The 19441-nt window shown below is 46.1% G+C and overlaps 1 protein-coding gene across 2 annotated transcripts in view; it reads right to left on the bottom strand.

The window, feature by feature from the left end:
* TNPO3 (transportin 3) overlaps positions 1-13502 on the bottom strand; it is a 58691-nt gene extending 45189 nt beyond the window's left edge. Inside the window, exons 1-6 of one of the 2 annotated variants that reach the window (XM_044275896.1) lie at positions 12834-13502; positions 10924-11124; positions 6077-6150; positions 5841-5997; positions 5338-5481; positions 2565-2740 (exon numbers count right to left, since the gene is read on the bottom strand). In XM_044275896.1, coding sequence (XP_044131831.1) covers positions 2565-2740; positions 5338-5481; positions 5841-5997; positions 6077-6150; positions 10924-11124; positions 12834-12947 — 866 coding nt within the window. In that variant the 5' untranslated portion in view covers positions 12948-13502. The remainder of the gene's footprint in view (positions 1-2564; positions 2741-5337; positions 5482-5840; positions 5998-6076; positions 6151-10923; positions 11125-12833) is intronic. The other variant, XM_044275897.1, reaches the window with a different exon arrangement.
* Between the last annotated feature and the right edge of the window lie 5939 nt (positions 13503-19441).

Genomic DNA, 19441 nt, shown 5'->3' with positions numbered 1-19441 from the left:
CAAGCGCCTTCAGGCATCGTCTAGTAGCTTTTAGTAGGCAGTAGCCATGTACGTTAGGCTGATTGCTATGTAATGAATGAGTGACTGGCTGAGTCTTCGAAGGCTGACTATGCACAAGGAAATGTTGGTCTCAAAGCTATCCCTATACCCCTGGCAGAGGCATGTCTCAGGAGGAACATAGGATGCCACATGTTGGATTTCATTTATTGGTCTTCCATTGGGGAGTTAACTTTTAAAGGGCATCTGTCAGCAGATTTGTACTTCTGAAACTGGCTGACCTGTTGTATCTGCGCTTGGCAGCGGAGGAATGTACTTGCACTGCTGAGAAAAATGCCATTACACCTAGATGCCCTGTCATTTCTGCAACTGCCGCGCCCTCTACAAACTGACATGACCAGGCATGATGACATTTACACTGCCTGGCCCTGTCAAAGAGAGAACTTCATATGAATATGGGACCAATACAGATGTCTTCAGCTGCCAATCACACATATAACAGACCAGCCAGTTTCATAGCTACAAGTCTGCTGACAGATGCCCTTTAAAGGGGTTCTCTCATCGCTAGGATATGCCCCCATTGTCTTATAGGTGCGGGTCCCAACGCTGGGACCTGTACCTATATTGAGAACAGAGCCCCAAAAGTGAAGGAGAGCGCACTGCGCAAGCGCAGCCGTTATTAATTTCTATGGGGCCGCCGAAAATAGCCGAGCGCTGGCTCGGCTATAGCCGTCTGCCCCATAGAAATTAATGGGAGCATGGGCCGCGCATGCGCGGCACGCTCCCATTCACTTCTATGGGAGAGGCGGGGGATTATCGCTTGGTGGTGGACGGATCCCGGGAAATCTGGGGTCCTCCAGCCACAGTGCTCTCAGCTACATTGTCGATATAGGTGAGGGTCCCAGCGATATGCCCCGATTGTCTAAGATGGGAATACCCCTTTAAGAACATTATATTCCATTTTACATTCTATTCTCAAGGGGCATTTCAGGACCTCCATTCTCATGATCGTTGAGTCCCAGAAGTTGGACCCCCAGCAATAAGATACTTAAGCCTCATTCACACGTCAGTGTTCGGTCAGTGATTTCCGAGCCAAAACCAGGAGTAGAGCCTCCACAGACATAAGGTATAAGGGAAAGATCTGCACTTGTTCTCTGTTTAGAGTCACACCTGGTTTTGGCTCACAGTCACTGATGGAAATCACTGACCAAACACTGACTGTGTGAATGAGGCATTATTCCGCTTCTCCTGTGGATAGGGAATACGTATTGTTAGTCAGATATGCCATGTAAGTCTGGTAGTTATGTTTTAATACTTACAGATATGTTTTTTTTTTGCAGAAAAGGAACAGCCACATATAAACTTAGATTCTACTAAACTCATTGCTGCATACTGACAGTTTACCGTCAGCAGCTCACATCTGAATCACAGGTGAAAAGCAACATGGCCGCTAAAGAATTTCAATTAATCGTACTAAAAACAGGAAATGTGATTACAAAAGAAGCTATACTCAACTGGCAAACTGCTGGCTGCACTGGAGGCCTCCACCAGTGTCTTTTGACTTGTCCTGAAGTTATGAAGTGTGGTACATGTGCACGTGACTGCTGGGGCCATTCACTGGCTTCTGCGGTTTCATGCCATACATGCAAGTATCACCACTGTGGCCTGTAACTGGCTTCACTCGTAACATGGGCATGTACAAGACATCATCATCATCATTGCAGGAAAACAAAAAGACTGGAGGGGATCACCAAAGTGTTGGCAGGTCAACCAGGTGAGTAAAAGTTGATTTTTCTAATTTTATATTATTACCAAATTGAATTTTTTTATTTTTTATATTTTTTTTATATCTTGGACAACCCCTTTAAGGCACATCTCCAGTGTGATTGCAAAGGCACTAGGTAGATGTAAACGCAAGCAAAGGGGCAAAGTACTTCAGATCTAGCAAATGATTGCTAGATCTGAAGTACTGCGCCTGCGCCAAAGGAAGGAAGGAAGCCGGCAGCAGGAGTGCGTTCTTCACTCACTGCGCCTGAATCAAATAATAAAAAGGGAAGGCGCAGGATTTACAGGACACTGAGGAGAACTCGAAGGTCAATCAACTGGACCTGGGAGTGCCAAAGGGTGCGCAGACCGAGCCTCTAGGTGCTGAAGCAACGCCCTGATAGCACCTAGAGGCTCATTAGCATATTATAAAAGTCTTTCTTTTAAGAGAGCGGTGGCAGGCAGGGAGTTATAAAGCACAGTCATGTACTGCTGACAGTAGCACATCGCCTACATAACGTTATGTCTCATGACAGAAACCCTTTAAAAAAAAGGGTTCTGTTAAGGAAGAAATCACGATGTGTTAGCCCTCTGAAAAATGAGAACCCCATGAAAAGTCTCCAAGAAAAACTTATCACAGGCAGAAGATGCTGCCTAAGGAGCTGGCAGTAGTGCAGACTCAAATAAGCCAGCCAGCAAGTAAGCCGAGGGGTTATCCCATTTTTTTATGTATACAAAGGGGCATTTTATGTCACCTGCTACCAAGTCAAGACCCAGCCTGTTAACGCATTCCTGTATCTTACTTGTCCATGTCCTCTCGAGCGACTGCCATGTGATAAGCTGGTTCGAGTGTAAGCACCCCCTGGAAGAGCTGCGTCCCCAGGTTCAGGTGGTTCTCAATATTTTCAATAGCGTAGAGGGCAGAACAGACACAGTCAGAAGCAGCTTCATGCAGATTGGAAGGGGTCTGGTCCTGTTGCTGCAAACACAAAACACCTCAAGTGGTCATGAATACAATACAAGATGAAACACTCTACACGTGGCACTATGCAACCTGTCCCTGGTGCAGAAGGGACTTCTACAGTTACAAGACAAACGCTGCTGTGAAACAGACTGCTCTACAGACAGTGGTTAGTTAAAAGGAACATGTCCAACAACAATCTTATCACACCATATCAGCCTATGGGAGAAAAAAAAAAAAAATGGATGGATGATTTGCTAGATATAATTTTTTTAAGTAACACCATGTATTCGACTTCTTGTCCTGGTTCATTAAACAGATTTTCTAAGATTTTCATACTGATGACCTATCCTCGGGATAGGTCATCAGTATCTGATCGGTGAGGGTCCGACACCTGGGACCCCCCACCAATTAGCTGTTTGAGAAGGCACCGGTGGTCTTGTGAGCGCTGTACATTGCTGAACTGCTCCTAGGCCATGTGACCGATCAATGTGTTGTCACCGGCCTAGGAAAAGCCTCGATGCCTTCTAAAAAAGCTGATCGGCAGGGATATCGGACCCCCACTGATGAGATACAGATTACCTAAAAATCTTGGAAAACGCCTTTAACTACCTCTTTGTTTGGACTTTTAGAATGGTAAAGCATCCTTGTTTAAAGGGGTCGTCTCACGTCAGCAAATAGCATTTATTATGTAGAGAAAGTTAATACAAGGCACGTACTAATTTATTGTGATTGTCCATATTGTCTCCTTTGCTGGCTGGATTCATTATTCCCATCACATTTTACACTGCGCATATCAAAGGGTTACAACCACCCTGCAATCCAGCAGCAGTCATGGGAAAAAACCTTGGAAACGAGCAGTGTATAATGTGATGGAAAAGTTAACCCAGCCAGCAAAGGAGGCAATGTGGACAATCACAATACATTAGTAAGTGTCTTGTATTAACTCTCTCTATATGATAAATACTAAAGTGACAAAACCCCTTTAACTCTCTCAGCTAGGGTAGTTTCAATCCCCAAAATTTTTATTTAATACCATAAAAAAGTATTGCGATACTTGAAAAAAATAAAAACAGCAAAAAAGCAGCATGCACTCCACATTTTATGGAACATCCGGCCCATAATCGAACTGTCCGATCCTATTGTTTGGGGGAAAAGGTGACAAAAAAAAAAAAAAAAAAAAAGGCAAATCACAAGTTTTTTTTTTTTTCTGTTACGGCGTTCACCGCATAAGAGATTTTTTTAAATATTTTAGTAGTTCACTTTTTTGGGCGTGGCAATATGTAATATGTTTATTTATCGTTTATATATTTTATATGTAAAATTTGGAAAGGGTGCGATTTAAACTTTATATTTTTTTCTTACTTTTTATTTAATAACCATTTCCCCCTTAGGGACTAGAACCTGGGATCTTTTCATCCCTTGCCCTATTCACCCTAATAGAGCTCTATTCGGGTGAATGGGATCTCACACTGTCCCTGCTGCCATGTGCATAGTACACACAGAAGCAGGGAGATTACCATGGCAGCCAGGGCTTCAGTAGCGTCCTAGCTGCCATTGTAACCGATCGGAGCCCCAGGATTACACTGCTGGGGCTCCGATCAGAACTGCCACTGCACCACCAATGAATGAAGAGGAGGGGAGGGGACCCTGTGGCCACTGCCACCAATGATTATAATACTGTGCTACCAATGTTTTTATTACTAAGGGAAGATTGGGGGGGGGGGGGGGGGGGGGCACTGTGCCACCAATGAACATAAGTAACCTTTTCATACAAATACAGGAGGCAAGGGACGGCCACAGAATCACATAGCCGCCCCCGACCTCTATGACAGGGTGCTGCGATCCGCGGCAGTTAACCCCTCAGGTCAGGCACCCTGTATTTGTATTAACGGGCGAGTTATCATAATTGGTGTCGCAGTGGCCACAGCCCCTCCCTTCCTCCGCCCCCCTCTCTTCTTATTGGCAGCAGCAGCGGCACAGGAAGGGAGAGACTGCTTCTCCCCTGTGCTGCTGAGGAGAACATGGAGCGCGCTGAGAGCAGTGCGCGCAATGTTCTCTGATACTAGGCTGTACAGTAGCGCAGCCTAGTATCGGTAAATGTCAAATCCCGGTATCGAATCGATACCGGTACAAAAGTATTGATAGGGTATCGATAATTCGATACCCGCTGCAACCCTACTCTCAACTAGGCCATCACTGCAGCCAGGGAGTGCCTGCCCCCCCCCCCCCCCCCAGTGACTCAATTAGCCCCTCACACTGATCAATATAGTGTGGTCTAGGCCCATTATTAGAGCAATAGTGCTCTCACACATTTAACCCAATTCTACATCTATTAGACTAGCAGATAACATCTTTCCCTCACGGCCAATGGCTGCAGCAACACAGATGACCATGTCCATACCCCCAGCCAGCAGTTAACAACTAGGACCGGAAGATGGACAAGCAGAAGCACGGGTGCGGGAAGCAGATAAGTATCAATAAACGCCACAGCGCACACCTAAGTAGTGAGGTTTCATAGAAAACGGCTTTAACGTTGTAGCAAACTGTCTAGCTGACAAGTCCACATCATACAGGTTTCAGAAAGTATTAATTAAGGGAGTGACATAGCTTACCAGGACCTGGAAGAGGATCAGCAAGAGTCGGTTGTTTGCCATGAAATTGCTGTCTAGGACGCCCAAATTAAACCAGCTGCCCAAACATTTAAAGGTCTTTATCATCATTTTTTCATTGGTAACAGATTTCTCTACACAGTTTATCTAAAGAGTCAAAAGAAGACGGAAATCAAATACATTAGATTCTGCAGACCATTTATCTTATAGCTATTAAATAATGCAACTAAATAACTTCTACACCCAATTACAGGGGTACTCATGTCATAAAGCATTTACTATGATTGGTGGGTGTCCGACAGCACCAGTCCTGAGACTGAGAACGCGAATGCATTTGAGACTTAAAATACAAGGGTGTTATAGGATCTTGTGTAAAACTCAAGAAGGGGTTAATCCCTTTCCCTAGGACATGGCATCACTTAATGCTCTTGGGGAGCTTCTATCACTGCACTGGCACTACTGCCTATCCACATATGTATGGGGCACCTGCAAATGAATTGTCATACCAGAAGAGAAACCACAGTGCTGGAATAATAAGCCAAATCCTCGATGATCTCAGCACGCCGATTAGCACCGATACGCAGGGACCGGCTATGCACCTCCTCGGGTAGCAAAGTGAGGATCTCCAGGAGGAAGGGCAATGATGAGGCATCATTACTATACCTGTAGAAAACATCAGCTTGGTGAGGAAGTAGCCATCAACATGTAAAACACTCATGCCTATAAGGAGCAGGCCACTCACGTTTCTACAAGGGTCTGCACACAGCCTTTCCAGGAAGCCATCTGCAGGGCAAGATCCGCTATTGCTAAAGCCAGCTACAATGGAAAAAGAAATTGTATGTCACAACAGTCAGTACTCCTCAGAGAATCTTTACAATTAGTTAGGAATGACATCATGGATCCACGGAGCAGTAGTGATGGCAGGTAATGTTTGTCTACGGGTCCATTCACACGTCCATAATGTATTGCGGATGCCAGCACACCCCATAGAACTGCCTATTCTTGTCCGCAATTGTGGACAAGAACAGGACATGTTCTATTTTTTGCGCTGCAGCCCGGAAGTGTGCTGTCCTCATCTTTTCTGTCCCCATAGAGAATGAATGGGTCTGCACCCATTCTGAAAATTTGCGGAACGGATGCAGACCCATTTGCGGATGTGTGAATGGACCCTACAGCAGGCATGCTCAACCTGCGGCCCTCCAGCTGTTCTGAAACTACAACTCCCATAATGCCCCAATCATTCTTTGGGAGTTAGAAGAACAGTGAAGCATGTTGCATGCTGGGAGTTGTAGTTTCACATCAGCTGGAGTGCCAAAGGTTGTTGATCCCTGGTCTACTACTTCTCAGTGAGTAACAGATTACCTTAAAGGGGTATTCTCATTGTTAGAAGTTATTCTATCCACAGAATAGGGAAGAACTATTAGCATAGGAGGGGTCCTACTACTGAGACTCCCATTGACCACCCAGTGAACAGGGTCACTGTACCCCTCGGAGTCCCCTGAAATGAAGCGGCAGGCAGAGCATGTTTACTACTGCTCCATTCATCTTTACAGGAGTTTCAGTGACAGCAAACTCCCATGACCGACGTGCCACTCTGTTCAATTCGGGGGGCTTTGAGTGGTACAATGTCCCCGTTATCGTGATTGGTGGGGGATCCCAGAGATCTAATAGTTATCCCCTATCCAGGCAGATGGAGATAACTTCTAATAACTGGAATACCTCTTCATTCAATAACATAAAACGAGATGCGCCTCATTTATTAAGAGGTGTGAGCCCTTAATAGGGCACATCTCTGGCCCTCCATGCTCCAGAAACTCAAATCTATGCCAGCTATGAACTGGCATAGATTTAAGCTATGATTTACACCTGGCTCTAGTAAATTTTCTGGGTCCCACTGAACCCCATCCACTTCTCAGGAAAGTGCCAAGTATGGCGTGCAAGGGTAAAAAGTTCCCATTTTTGCAAACATGTACAACCTTTATTTTCAGTCCCAAAACTGTCCATTATTTGCCCTTTACTGAGGACTAAAGGTTGTTAGCTGGCACCATGGTATAACATAGGGGTCAGCCCACTGAAATAGCACCCTGCAGGACACCAAGCTCTCCATTGCTATTGCTCCTGCATACATCTTGACGGTAAACTTGTAGCATTCTGTTCAGATACAAAGGATATATTCACCGTGGCAAAGTCCATACCTGATCAGTCCAAATCTAGGAAACCAGGAGCACACGGAGAGGGTGGCACTGTCTATGCACCCGTTAGCAGTGGGTGCAGCCGAAACCGCAGAACCCATAATTTAGAAGGTTGAACATTGCTCATAAAACATGGGGGCGTTCTTGGCTGCTTCCAGCTCTTTCTAGTAAGCCATTGTTTCCTTTCAATCAGTAAGTGGACACCTAGATATACACCTAACACTTCTCACTGCTGAGGGTTTGCTACATTGGATTCAGCACAGACAATACCCAAGATGAAATCCTAAGGGCGGATGTTTTCTGCTGCTAACGCTAAGCTCTGAGGAGTATCAGGACTCCCATGTGGCTATGACATGGAGTGCCTAGGGAGTGTTAATATGGACCCAGAGGCATTGCATAATGCATCAGCAAGTCACTGTACTCGCCCACAGAAGGACGGCTCATATAGAGGAACACCTCCGTAATACAATGGGCCAGGTCAGGATTCCTAGCCTCTTTCTCCATGTAAAATGGATGCTCAAAGCCTTAGGGCCAGACAGGTTTTCAACCCCAGGATGTAAACTATCACTAAAGCAAACAGAGATATTGCTGATTGTAATGTACTTGGGAGTATCAGAGAAAGTTGAAAAGGATTCCATTACGACTTTCCAGGTACTTTGTTACAGGTTTCTTGAGCCACCCAAAAAATGTACATAGCTTAAAGAGTAACTAAACCTTTATCTAAACTTTTAATATGTTCTCCCTAATAATACTATGTCTATAATGAATTATCTATTTTTACTACACTTTTCCCTCCCTAAAGCGCACCATTCCCTATGTGCTTAAAACTCAGTTCTCTGTACACCGCGGTGTACGGAGTACAGGCTGTAGATACTTTATGAATGGGGCCGCACAGCAGTGAGTACAGGCAGGAGAGCATATTGCTGCTCCTGCCCGTGCCCTCCGGAGGATTACTAACTCCTGGCACAGCACATGGATACCCTGTACCCATATACTATGCCAAGATTAGCTGAGCGGAGCGGGCTCCTGCTTCTGCCTGCTCCGCTAAGAGTCCTGCATGTCAGCAATATGCGCTCCTTCCCGTACTCACAGCGCTGCTGCGGCCCCATTGAGATTATTATTTTTTCTTTGCTTCTCCATATTCTGATCCCCATAACTTATTTTTCTTATTTATAGATCACTTATTATCCAAATTTTGTATGGAAGGAGAAGCAATGAAAACAAAAAATTTAAATTGTCCATTTAGATTTTTTTCCCCGTTAAGGCGTTCACGTTTTGTGTTGAAGTGTACCGCAGAGGTTTGGAGGGGGTGTATATCTCACCTGGTCTCCAGCTTAGTTGGGCGAGGTAGCAGAAATCCAGAGATGTGTTTGCTTGCTGGAGATGGTTTGTTAAGTTCTTTGGACTGGGAGTCTGTCCACAACAGGTATAGGCCAACTGTGATAATCACTGGGGGATAAATCAATCCTCAGTGCAAGTGGGGAGGAGTTGAGAAGGAAGCCTGCAGAGGCTCCTTGTAGTCCCAGCCAGGAGGGCCACAAGGCTGGGTAAAGCCTAAATTTGGGTGGCCTGGTGACACCTGGAGAGGATTGTCGAGAGGACTGTTGGACCATATCCCCCCAAGATATAGCATGGTCACAGTCAGGAGGACTTGTGGGCCGAGACCCCAATGTGTTGTGTTGGTCACAGTCAGGCGCCTGCTGGACCGTATGGCTGTGTGAAACCAGATTTCCCAATGTGTTGTAAAATAATTTTTATTGTACAATACTATGAACAATTCGCAATAACAAATATGCTGCTACACATGGCAAATTAGATAGTCAGTCAAAACATTACACTCTTACAGAATAAAGTTACCAGATTTCCCAATGTGAACAGGGACCTATAGGTGAGATAGGCAAGTATTGTGTATTAGTGAGAGCCTAGACGGGCAAGGCTGGTTTATTTTGTGGTGTGACACTGGAACTGTGTTCGTCTGGCCAAATGACACCAAACTTGGAAGTTTGATGTGCTGTGTGACAAATAAAGCACCGTTTGAGCTTGAAAAGCCCCTGTTTGATGAGAAGTCTGTCATCGCCGCCCCAAGCAGAGAGCGATCCGTATAGTTTATACTTTAATATCTCGGGCATTTTGGGATGCGGCAATGTATAAACTGTACCAATGATCTTTATTTTTTTATTGTTTATTTTTAATATGGGGAATGGGTTGATCAGAATTTTCATAAAAAAAAAAAAAAAAAGTTAAGTCCCCCTGGGAGACTTGAACATGCGATCATCTGATTGCTTCTCCCCAAAGACCGCAATAAATTACCACTGCAAATTAAGACTCAAGGCCAACACAGCGAACGGGGGAGTCGTTGCGACCTCAGCCCAGTGCTCGCGGGAAAAGCCTCTCAGATGCCATGGTCAAAACTGACCAAGCCATCAGAGGTTAAATGTCCGGGATTGGAGATACGGCTGTTTAAAACAGCAGGAACCCATCGGCTATGGTGCCATGTTTAAAACTCCAGACGTCTGCCGTACAAATACGACAGTCGTCATTAAGAGGTTAAAGGGGATGTCTGTGTTTAATATTGATGACCTATCCTCCAGAATAGGTAATCTATTATCAGATTGGCAGCGCTGCGACACCTGGCACCCCCATTATTCCAGGGAGCGCCGTCCATTGGATAGCAGCTGTTGCTAAGTATTTCTGCCCAGCCCCCTTCACTTAAAAAATACTGATATGCGCTTAGGCCATGGGACCACGTGTACTAGTATATTCTGGAGACACACAGTTCTTGTTCAGAACTACTTGACCTTGAATTCATCAGCTAAACTAAACGCATACATATCCCGATGTCAGAAGACCTGGACCACACTTATCAGGCAGGACTGCTTTGAGCCTATGGGACAAATGGCTACTGTCACTGATTATTTCCAAAGACAAATATTCAGAAGATTTTTGACAAATAGTTGTTTCTTCGAACTTTATCAATGAGCATGTCTGCGTGCCATATCAGAGGCATTCGCCACTAAAACCATTGCTCCCAGGGGAAAACACAGTAACACCAAGTACTAACGCCATGGGCATTAGCCTGTATTGCTGATTTATGCCAATTTTAGGGGTGGAAATCAGCTTGAATTGTGTCCTGAAATGAATCTACATTTTCAAATACACAAACTGTACCTGTGGGATTATTTTAGATGTCTTAGTCCCAATGCTATAAGCAGTCAATAGAACAAGGTGGTTGTTGTTTTTTGAAGGGAGGCTACATAAAAGGAAGTTGGCAGTTACAATGGCTGGACAGACATGATGTACCTGACCGTGTGAAAGCATAGATCGAATTGTGCTCAGTCTCGCACACCACCAGATTTTGAGAGACAGAAGCGATTAGGTTGTCTACATGCTATAGTACCTGAGTTACGATGACAGGTGACATGTCCTTCAGGTTCTGTATATGAGACAACAAGGAGGCCCGCAGGGAAGCATGGGAGTCTGCGGGCAGTTCATAGAACGAGGTTTGGATCTTCATTTTCATGGTTTGTGCTGCAAAGTAGCAAGACTCCACATCCTGATGAATTTGCAGCAACTGGTCCGAGATCTCCCAAGCGAACACCTATGGAGGAGACAGGGAAAGAAAGTCAAGCAATGGGTCCCGACTGACCAGATCACGGTTGTATTCCTGAGCAACCGCAATGAATGTAAAACGGATTGCATTCTGGATACAGGATATGAATGCTCTAACCGATCCACACCCCGGGCTGACAAAGATTAGGTGCCCACATTACTGCAGAGTTCTCCAAGCGTCAGGAACCTGCTGAATAGGGGACTATCTATATACCGCACTAACCCGTCACATCACTCTGCACTTTATATGGAGGTCGTCTCAGATACTGCTGGTAACTGGTTTATGCAACTCGATTTCCATTCATCCTGCCCACCCTAGGGGCTTGGCCCCCGGCCAGATTTAGCACCATGTATAAGAAGCTAAATATTCAGTCTTACCTAATCTGTTCACAATTTGCAGCCACATTAGACTAAGGTGGGCAAATGTTCAAGATTAAGGGTACAATCACACGGCGCAGGCAGTTCCCATTAAACTAATGAAGACCCCACTGTTTAGTCCGTCTGTATTGTTAACGGCCGTGCTGCAATTAATATAGACCGACCGAACAGTGCGGTTTTCATTATTCTAATTATTGCCTGCTGTGGCCCGTACAGCCGTGAGATACATCGCCATGACACAGCCATGCTGCGCGGCCGTACCGGAAAGTCACCAGCTGTGCCCTCTTGTTACATCCACGTCAGCTTATGCCAGGGAAAGCTTCTGATACATATGCCAAATGCAACCACAGGGCCCTGCGGATACAATGTATGCCAAGTAGTATCCATCCGTTTTTTTTTTTTACAGAATGGAATAGCGCAGGGATGCCCAACCTGCGGCCCTCCAGCTGTTGCAAATCTACAATTCCCAGTATGCCTGGATAGCCTACAGCTATTACCGCATGCTGGAAGTTGTAGTTTTGCAACAGGAGGGCCGCAGGTTGAGCGCCCCTGGAATAGAGCAGCGGAGACCCCAGTGGCATCCAGTAAAATGTGCGCGCCATAAAAACATAGCGGTATGTTAAAAAGGGTTTCTGAGTGTTTTATCCTCAGGACAGGCCATCTGTATGTGATCAGTGAGCACCACGGCCGCCTCACAGCTTACTCTGGGTCAGTGACATCATGTGGCCCATTGCTATACCACAGCCGCTACCCTATGGATGGTGCTGTGCTTAGTAATGGCTGATCGGCAGGGATGCCAGGAGTCGGACCCCCAGCGATCATATACCCATGCCCCGAGGAAAGGTCATCTGTATAAAACCCTCTGAAAACCGCTTTAGTTTGGAATTTTCAACTGGGATCCCGACTGGTGGATGTGGGCGCTATATAAACTACTACTTCCCCCGTTATTACAGCGCTAGTCACGACTACTGCTAGGATGGAAGGGGCGGCTTTAGAGGAGAAAGATGGCGGCTGACTTTAACTATACACATGACTGTATAACTGCTGTCTATATCTGGAGGCGGACAGGGTGACATGCCCTCTGCCCCCATTACATGTGGCACTCCTGTGCCCAATGGTCCTGTAGTGCCACACCCCTAGGGGCATAGGGACAGCTGATCTGCCGCCCAGTAGTTAGGCTGCTGTAAAGGGGCATTCCCACACACTGACAGCACAGCTCCCTGGCTCCAGGAGACACCTATAGGTCCACCAGCCGCTGCCCAGCTCAGTGCCCCCTGTGCCGGGGCAGCCTCCATAGCTTCCTGGCACGAGGCCTCTCACCGATCTCTGCAGCTCGCCCAGCCATAGCGATGCCCTCTCTTTCCCGCTCGGGTCCGGGTCGTGGTAAAGCGCCTGCACGGCCTGGTAGACGGTCTGCAGGCCCGGCTTCTCCATAGCTCAGCGTGGACGCCCTGGCTCGCAGTGTATTACAGCCGCCGCTCCCCAGGACTCATCGTCTTCCTCGGCCGGAACTGGGATTGTGCACTAGCAACGTTTCCGACCAGCAACCGGTTCACAGCGCGGCGCCGTTCCGCCTCCTCTCCCAGGAGATGAGAGGGAGCCGAGCAGGGTCCTAAACAGCACCAGCGGGGGATCCTCACTCGTCACACGCAGCCTCCCCACCTCTCCAGCACCTCAGGAAGGCGGCTGCTTCCCGGGCAGGACGTACGTCACCAGACACTTCCTGCCAGTCCGCTGGTCATCTGCGCCCCCCAGTTGGACGGAACTAAGAAGGCGGAAGCAAGTGTTCCCGTAGGGTGTCGGAGGAGAGACTGATTGCGGGCCGTCACCCTCTGCAGTCAGTCATGTAGAGGAGGCTAGGATACAGTGTCTGAAAGGAGGTCCTCCCAAAAATAAAACTCTCTAATAAAGCTAGAACCAGCCCTGTACCTCACATGGGTCCAGAGATCTCCTCATGCATTGCTCTGCTGGATTTATATCGAGCCGTTTAGGGGGTGTCCTTTCTGCAGTGATCATGTGCTCGTGTGTCACTGAGCAGGAAGAGGAATTAGAACAAGGGCAAACAGCAGGTGGCGCTACACAGATCTCTGAATAACTCAGTAGCGATAATACATGCAATCACAGAAGTATTCAGATCCAGGTGCTGGTTTGAACACTAGAATATTTTTCTTGGGACAACTTATTTAGGGTACTTTCACATTAGGGAACAGCCTGTCGGATCCGTCCTGCCACTAGTTCACGCGTGCCCCCGGACTGCCGCTCCGTCCCCATTGATTATAATGAGGGTGGAGTTCTGGCAGCAGCACACGTCGAGAGGCAGCCGGACTAAAAGTATTGCATGTCGTAGTTTTAGTCCGGCTGCCTCTTGCCGTGCTGCCGCCGGAACTCCTCCCCCATTATAATCAATGGGGACGGAGCGGCAGTCCGGGGGCATGCGTGAACTAGTGGCAGGACGGATCCGACAGGCTGTTTACCCACCCGAACAGCCTGCCGGAGTCCCCTGCTGCTAGTGTGAAACTAGCCTTAAAACTTGGGTGTAATACTCAAAAAAGTTGGTTGGGATATACAACTTTTATATAAAATACTAATAAAAATAACAGCCAGAGGAGTAATTGAGGGAGGAGTATACCCATGACTGGGTATAGAAAGAGCATTTTAAAGAGGCAGAGTCAGAAGCAGCGATGAGCAGAGGTTCACCAATCTAAACATTGTGGAACAATTTCAGGAAAACGTTCCCCAACGTAAATCGTGTAAGACTTTGAATACCCCACCATCTCCAGTTCATAAAATCAGAGAATGTGGAGAACTCCATCAGTCAATACTGGATGCTCATGATGGCCCTCAAGTAGGATGCTTCTGTACTGGAAATCACTACATGGGCTCAGGAGCCCTTCCAGAAATCATTGTCTGTGAACACAGTTTGCTGTAGAATCCCAAAATGGCAGTTAAGAAGAAGCCACGTGTCAATCCCATCCAGAAACGCCTCCGTCTTCTCTGGGCCATACGGTCCCATCCAGGTGAGTTTCTTCAGGAAAGGCTTTGGATATTTCAGGAAGACATACTGCATCCTTCACAGAAGAAGAGTCCAGGTGCTGAGCTGGCCTGCCTGCAGTCCAGACCTGTCACCAATAGAAAACATTTGGAGCATCATGAAATGAAAAATCTGACAAGGAAGCCCCGGGACAGCTAAAATTCTACACGACAATTTACAGACTGTTGTTAAAGGGGTTCTCCAGGAATTTACAAAATAAAATGACTGAAAATGACTGTTTTTTTTTTTTTTTACCGATCATTGGGGGTCTGACAGCTGGGATCCCTGCCGATCAGCTGTGGGCCTCCTGACAGCTCAGCGGCCTTCTCTCAGCCTCGCCTAGGCCGTGTGACATCACGTTTATGTGTCACGTGGCCTAGGAGCAGCTCAGCCCCATTGAAGTGAATGGGCCTGAGCTGCGATACCAAGCACAGCCACTATACAATGTACAGCACTATGGTAAGCTGAGAGAAGGCTGCGGCGCTCACAGGATCAGATACCGATGACCCATCCAGAGGATAGGTCGTCAGTATTAAAATCTCAGAAAAGCCTTTTAATTATTACTTTATTATACTTCAGCTTGTCCTCCATGTGAACTCCATTTCTACAAAATTCAGCTGAAGATCATATTAAACTGTATATAGGATAATAATCCTTGACAAGCACAGAGGAGGATGAGGCAGCTCATTAGCTCAGTGTCCTGAAGTAACTTTTCCTGCTGTGTGATTAGGACAGGATCTGTGTGTATTAATAGGAAGGCGGCCATTTTCTTTTCTCTAATGATTGCTCCCCAGACAGAAAGAGCCATTATAACTATAGAAAGGTATTTGGAAATAAATAATAAAGAATATTTAAAGCAGCTCTGTCGCCATGATCAACCCTATGCAGTCAGGCATATAGCCTAGTAGGGTTGATGAAGCTGAGTAAAACAATCCCTTTTGTAGTAGAGTAGGTGCCTGCGTTCAGGAGAAATTAGCACTTTTATTTTTATGCAAATGATCTATTGGAGGACCAGGAAGCGGGCTTACAGTGCTGCCCATAATTATTCATACCCCTGGCAAATTTTGACTTAAAGTTACTTTTATTCAACCAGCAAGTAATTTTTTATGGGAAATGACATAGGTGTCTCCTTCTCCTAAAAGATAATAAGACAATGTACAAGAGGCATTATTGTGGAAAAAAAAAACATTTCTCAGAGTGGGGAGATGAGATGACTGCCTCCCTCCTCGTTCTTCCAGGTAGAACTTTACTGAAAGGTGGCCCTATAATGCCCACCATAAACATAAACTGCTGCTCTGTGTGTCTGCATGTATCATGGTGTATACATCTGTGATAACATTGTCTGTATGATCGGGCAGCAAGGAGCCGCACATACAGCATCAGCGCTATATCTGTACACTAGTCTTACTTCTTGTGCCTCCAGTGTGATCCTGTGTACGGCTGTGTTCACACCTGCAGAGGAGACTCCATAAGATACTTGATAGAAAAACTATTGCTGCATAGAGCACCATTGTTCCTTTCATACAGACGGACACTTCAGCAGATCCTGACGTCCCTTATCATAAGTCAGTGAGGACCGATAGATGCTGGTGATATCACCATGTGAGGAATCAGCTATGAATCGCAGTTTCTGTTCTGCAAGTGTGAATACAGCCTGACAGGAAAGGGATGCCAATGAGCTCTTAACAAGCTCCGCCTCTAATGCCACCAGATATAAGGCAGCTATCCTATAAGTCAGTGTTCAGCTCTTTAACTAAGCCTTGAGACATGACTTGGATATTAAATAAGCCAGCATCTCATCTGCAGACAGCTGTTTCTGGGTGATTGCCCCTCATCAGTGCAGAGCAGAGAGTACTGGCTTGACTGGGTGAGAGGCCTGTCAGGGTTAGGGGGGTACTAGCTCTCCTTAGGGAGAGAGCGCCTTAATCAGAACCTGATTAAGGCACTCTCTCCGTACAGCCTGACATGCTCACATGTAATATGGAGGAAGTGGGTAATATTGGGTTACATCACTGATCAGATAGCCCACAACCCTGCCCCTCATTTATCAGGGTAGAAGGAACATATGAAATCATCTTGTGGGTGGCCACTTCTCCGTCTATTAATATGAATGAAGGACTCCATATCTACTATATGCATAATAAACAATCATTTCACTGAGATAAAGAGAACTTATCTACGATATGACGCCATGATCTGCACAATGATCCTGCTGAGCAGAGCCGGGAGAAGTCCATCTTCACTGCTCACCGAGGTACAACCGACCTTTTTTGTTTTATAAATTCAAAATAAGCAATTCTATTGGATGGCTATTGATATTAATATGTTGAAGCCGAGCAATTCGATTGGTGGATGGCTAATGCTATTACCATGGTGATGCTATTGAGAATTTAAAACGCGACACTCATATTTCACTAGAGCAAATTAAAATATACTGGAAACCATTGTGTTAATATCTAGAGATATTTTTACATATTTAATAATTCTATTAAATGTACCGTATTTTTACCTATAAGATGCCAGTTCAGACCCCCAATCAGATCCCTCAATGTTAGGCCACATTCACACATACGGATTTTCACGTATGAGGCCTTAATCAGACTTCAGTTCAGTTCAGACCCCCAATGTTAATCAGACCTCAGCTCAGACCCCCATTGTTAATAAAACTGCCAATCAGGCCTCAGATCAGACCCCCGGTGTTAATAATACCCCAAATTAGACCTCAGTTCATACCTCCAATGTTAATAAGACCCCCAATCAGACCGCAGATAAATACCCCAATATTAATAAGACCCCCAATCAGACCTCAGATTTTTAAAAAAATCAACTCACCTCTCTTCCGCCGCCACTAATGAGATTCAGCGCTCTTCCTGCCACGCTGTGCTTTAACCCGACGTCACACAGAGTGAGGTCAAAGAGAGTGCCAACATCCACACACTGTGCGCAGGTCACAGCCCAGCATGCGGCGCCAGCAGACAAACACTAGAGAGCGGTGAGTACAGAGCCAGCACAAGGTGCACTGTACTCACTGCTCCCACTGTACCTATCAACACTACTGATGCCATTCTGTTTCCCCCAATATCATATCTTATTTAAGTGTGGACATAGATACTTAAAGGGGTTATCCAAACTATAAAAAATGAACCCCAATGCCAGGGCCTTTCATATAGATTATACTCACCCTGTTCTCAGGCACCCGTGTCCCTCTGGTTCCCCGCACAGCCGCTGCTGCATCTCCCCGTCATGCGGATCCAAACATCTGGCGATGAGGGGAGCAGCTAATAGCAGGCTAATAGAAGACTCCCTAGTATCGAGGGTGACGCAGACATGCAGGGATCTGGAGCGACGGGGGTGCCGGGGAACAGAGTGAGTATAATCTATATGAGGGGCCCAGGCATTGGGGGGCATGTTTTATATTTTGGATAACCCTTTAAATTATTCCAACAATTATGCCAAAAACTATGCGCAGGCGCAGTGCGCCGTCCAAAACCTTCGGGGCAGCTTTCTTGGTGTAGGTCCCAGAGGTGAGACCCGCACCTATCAGACAATGGGGGCATATGTGAAAACCCCTTAAATATATTTCATACGGCAAATGACAGTGTCAGAGGGAACCTGCCAGGTCCTTTATGCTGGCCTCTTTCAGGGCGGCATAAAGTACAGACAGACACACTGGTTTCAGGAGTCTGTCACTTATAAGCACCCATTATTAGGTATCTACATGTTAAACTGATTGACATGTTTCTCCTTATAAATAATAATAGGGAGAAATCTGTCAATAAGCAACTGGAGGTCGGGGAAGCCGCTGGCAGCACTGGCCACAAACTACAAAGTTAAACATGTAATGTGCACATTAAGGCATCATGCACATGGCCGCGTTTGTGTTTGGATCTGCAAAAAACTGTTGCACTAAACTCGTATATGTTCCCTGAGCATTCTGTATTTTCCCACTCCCATCAATAGAAAGGGCTATTCTTATCTACATTAAAGGGGTTATCCAATGTCTCCTTAGCATCACGGGTGACGCTAGGGAGGCTCTTCCCCATCTGCCGTTAGCTGCTCTTCCCCAACGCACAGGGAGAAGCAGCGGCGGCGGTGTGGGGACCAGGAGCGGTGTAAGTATATTCAATGTGAGGGGCCTAGCATAATGGGGACATTTTTATAGTTTTGGATAACCAATTTTAAGGACCAGAAATAGGACCTACTCTATAATTTGTGGAAAGGAAAAAGAGATTTGCAAAAGACACGAATGTGCGCATGGCCACATAGAAATTAATGGATGAGTATGCTATCCATATAATATACGAATAGCACATGGATGTGCGGAAAGCCTTCTCTGAGGGCAGCATGAAAGAGCAGATGGGTTCACCTGTAAGATGCAGTTGGTGGGAGACCTCTCACTATGTACCTCCATTCATTGCACCAGTTGTTTTGCTCAAATTTCTAGGAGTTCGGTGGGGCGTGCCCTTTCTGCTGCACCTCCCTCCCTGCAAGGCCTAGTTCACACTTCAGTTATTTGATCAGTTATTTCCATCAGTTATTGTGCAGGTCAAAAACACAGAACAGATGCAGATAGACTTCACTACCGATTTTGGCTCACAATAAGGCTACATGCACACGAACGTATTTTGTTTCCGAGTCCATTACGTTTTTTTTGCAAATAGGATGCGGAGCCATTCATTTCAATGGGTCCACAAAAAATGCGGACAGCACACCGTGTGCTGTCCGCATCAGTATGTCCGTTCCATAGCCACACACAAAAAATAGAACATGTCCTATTCTTGTCCATATTGGGCATTGTTACAATGGATCCGCCCCAAAAAACTGATGGCATACGTTTTTTTTTGCGGACAGCAAAACACATACAGTCGTGTACATGTAGCCTAACTGATGGAAATAA

Source organism: Bufo gargarizans, chromosome 1, assembly GCF_014858855.1.
Source record: "Bufo gargarizans isolate SCDJY-AF-19 chromosome 1, ASM1485885v1, whole genome shotgun sequence".
Lineage (NCBI taxonomy): Eukaryota > Metazoa > Chordata > Amphibia > Anura > Bufonidae > Bufo > Bufo gargarizans.
This window is presented reverse-complemented; position numbering and strand designations above follow the sequence as displayed.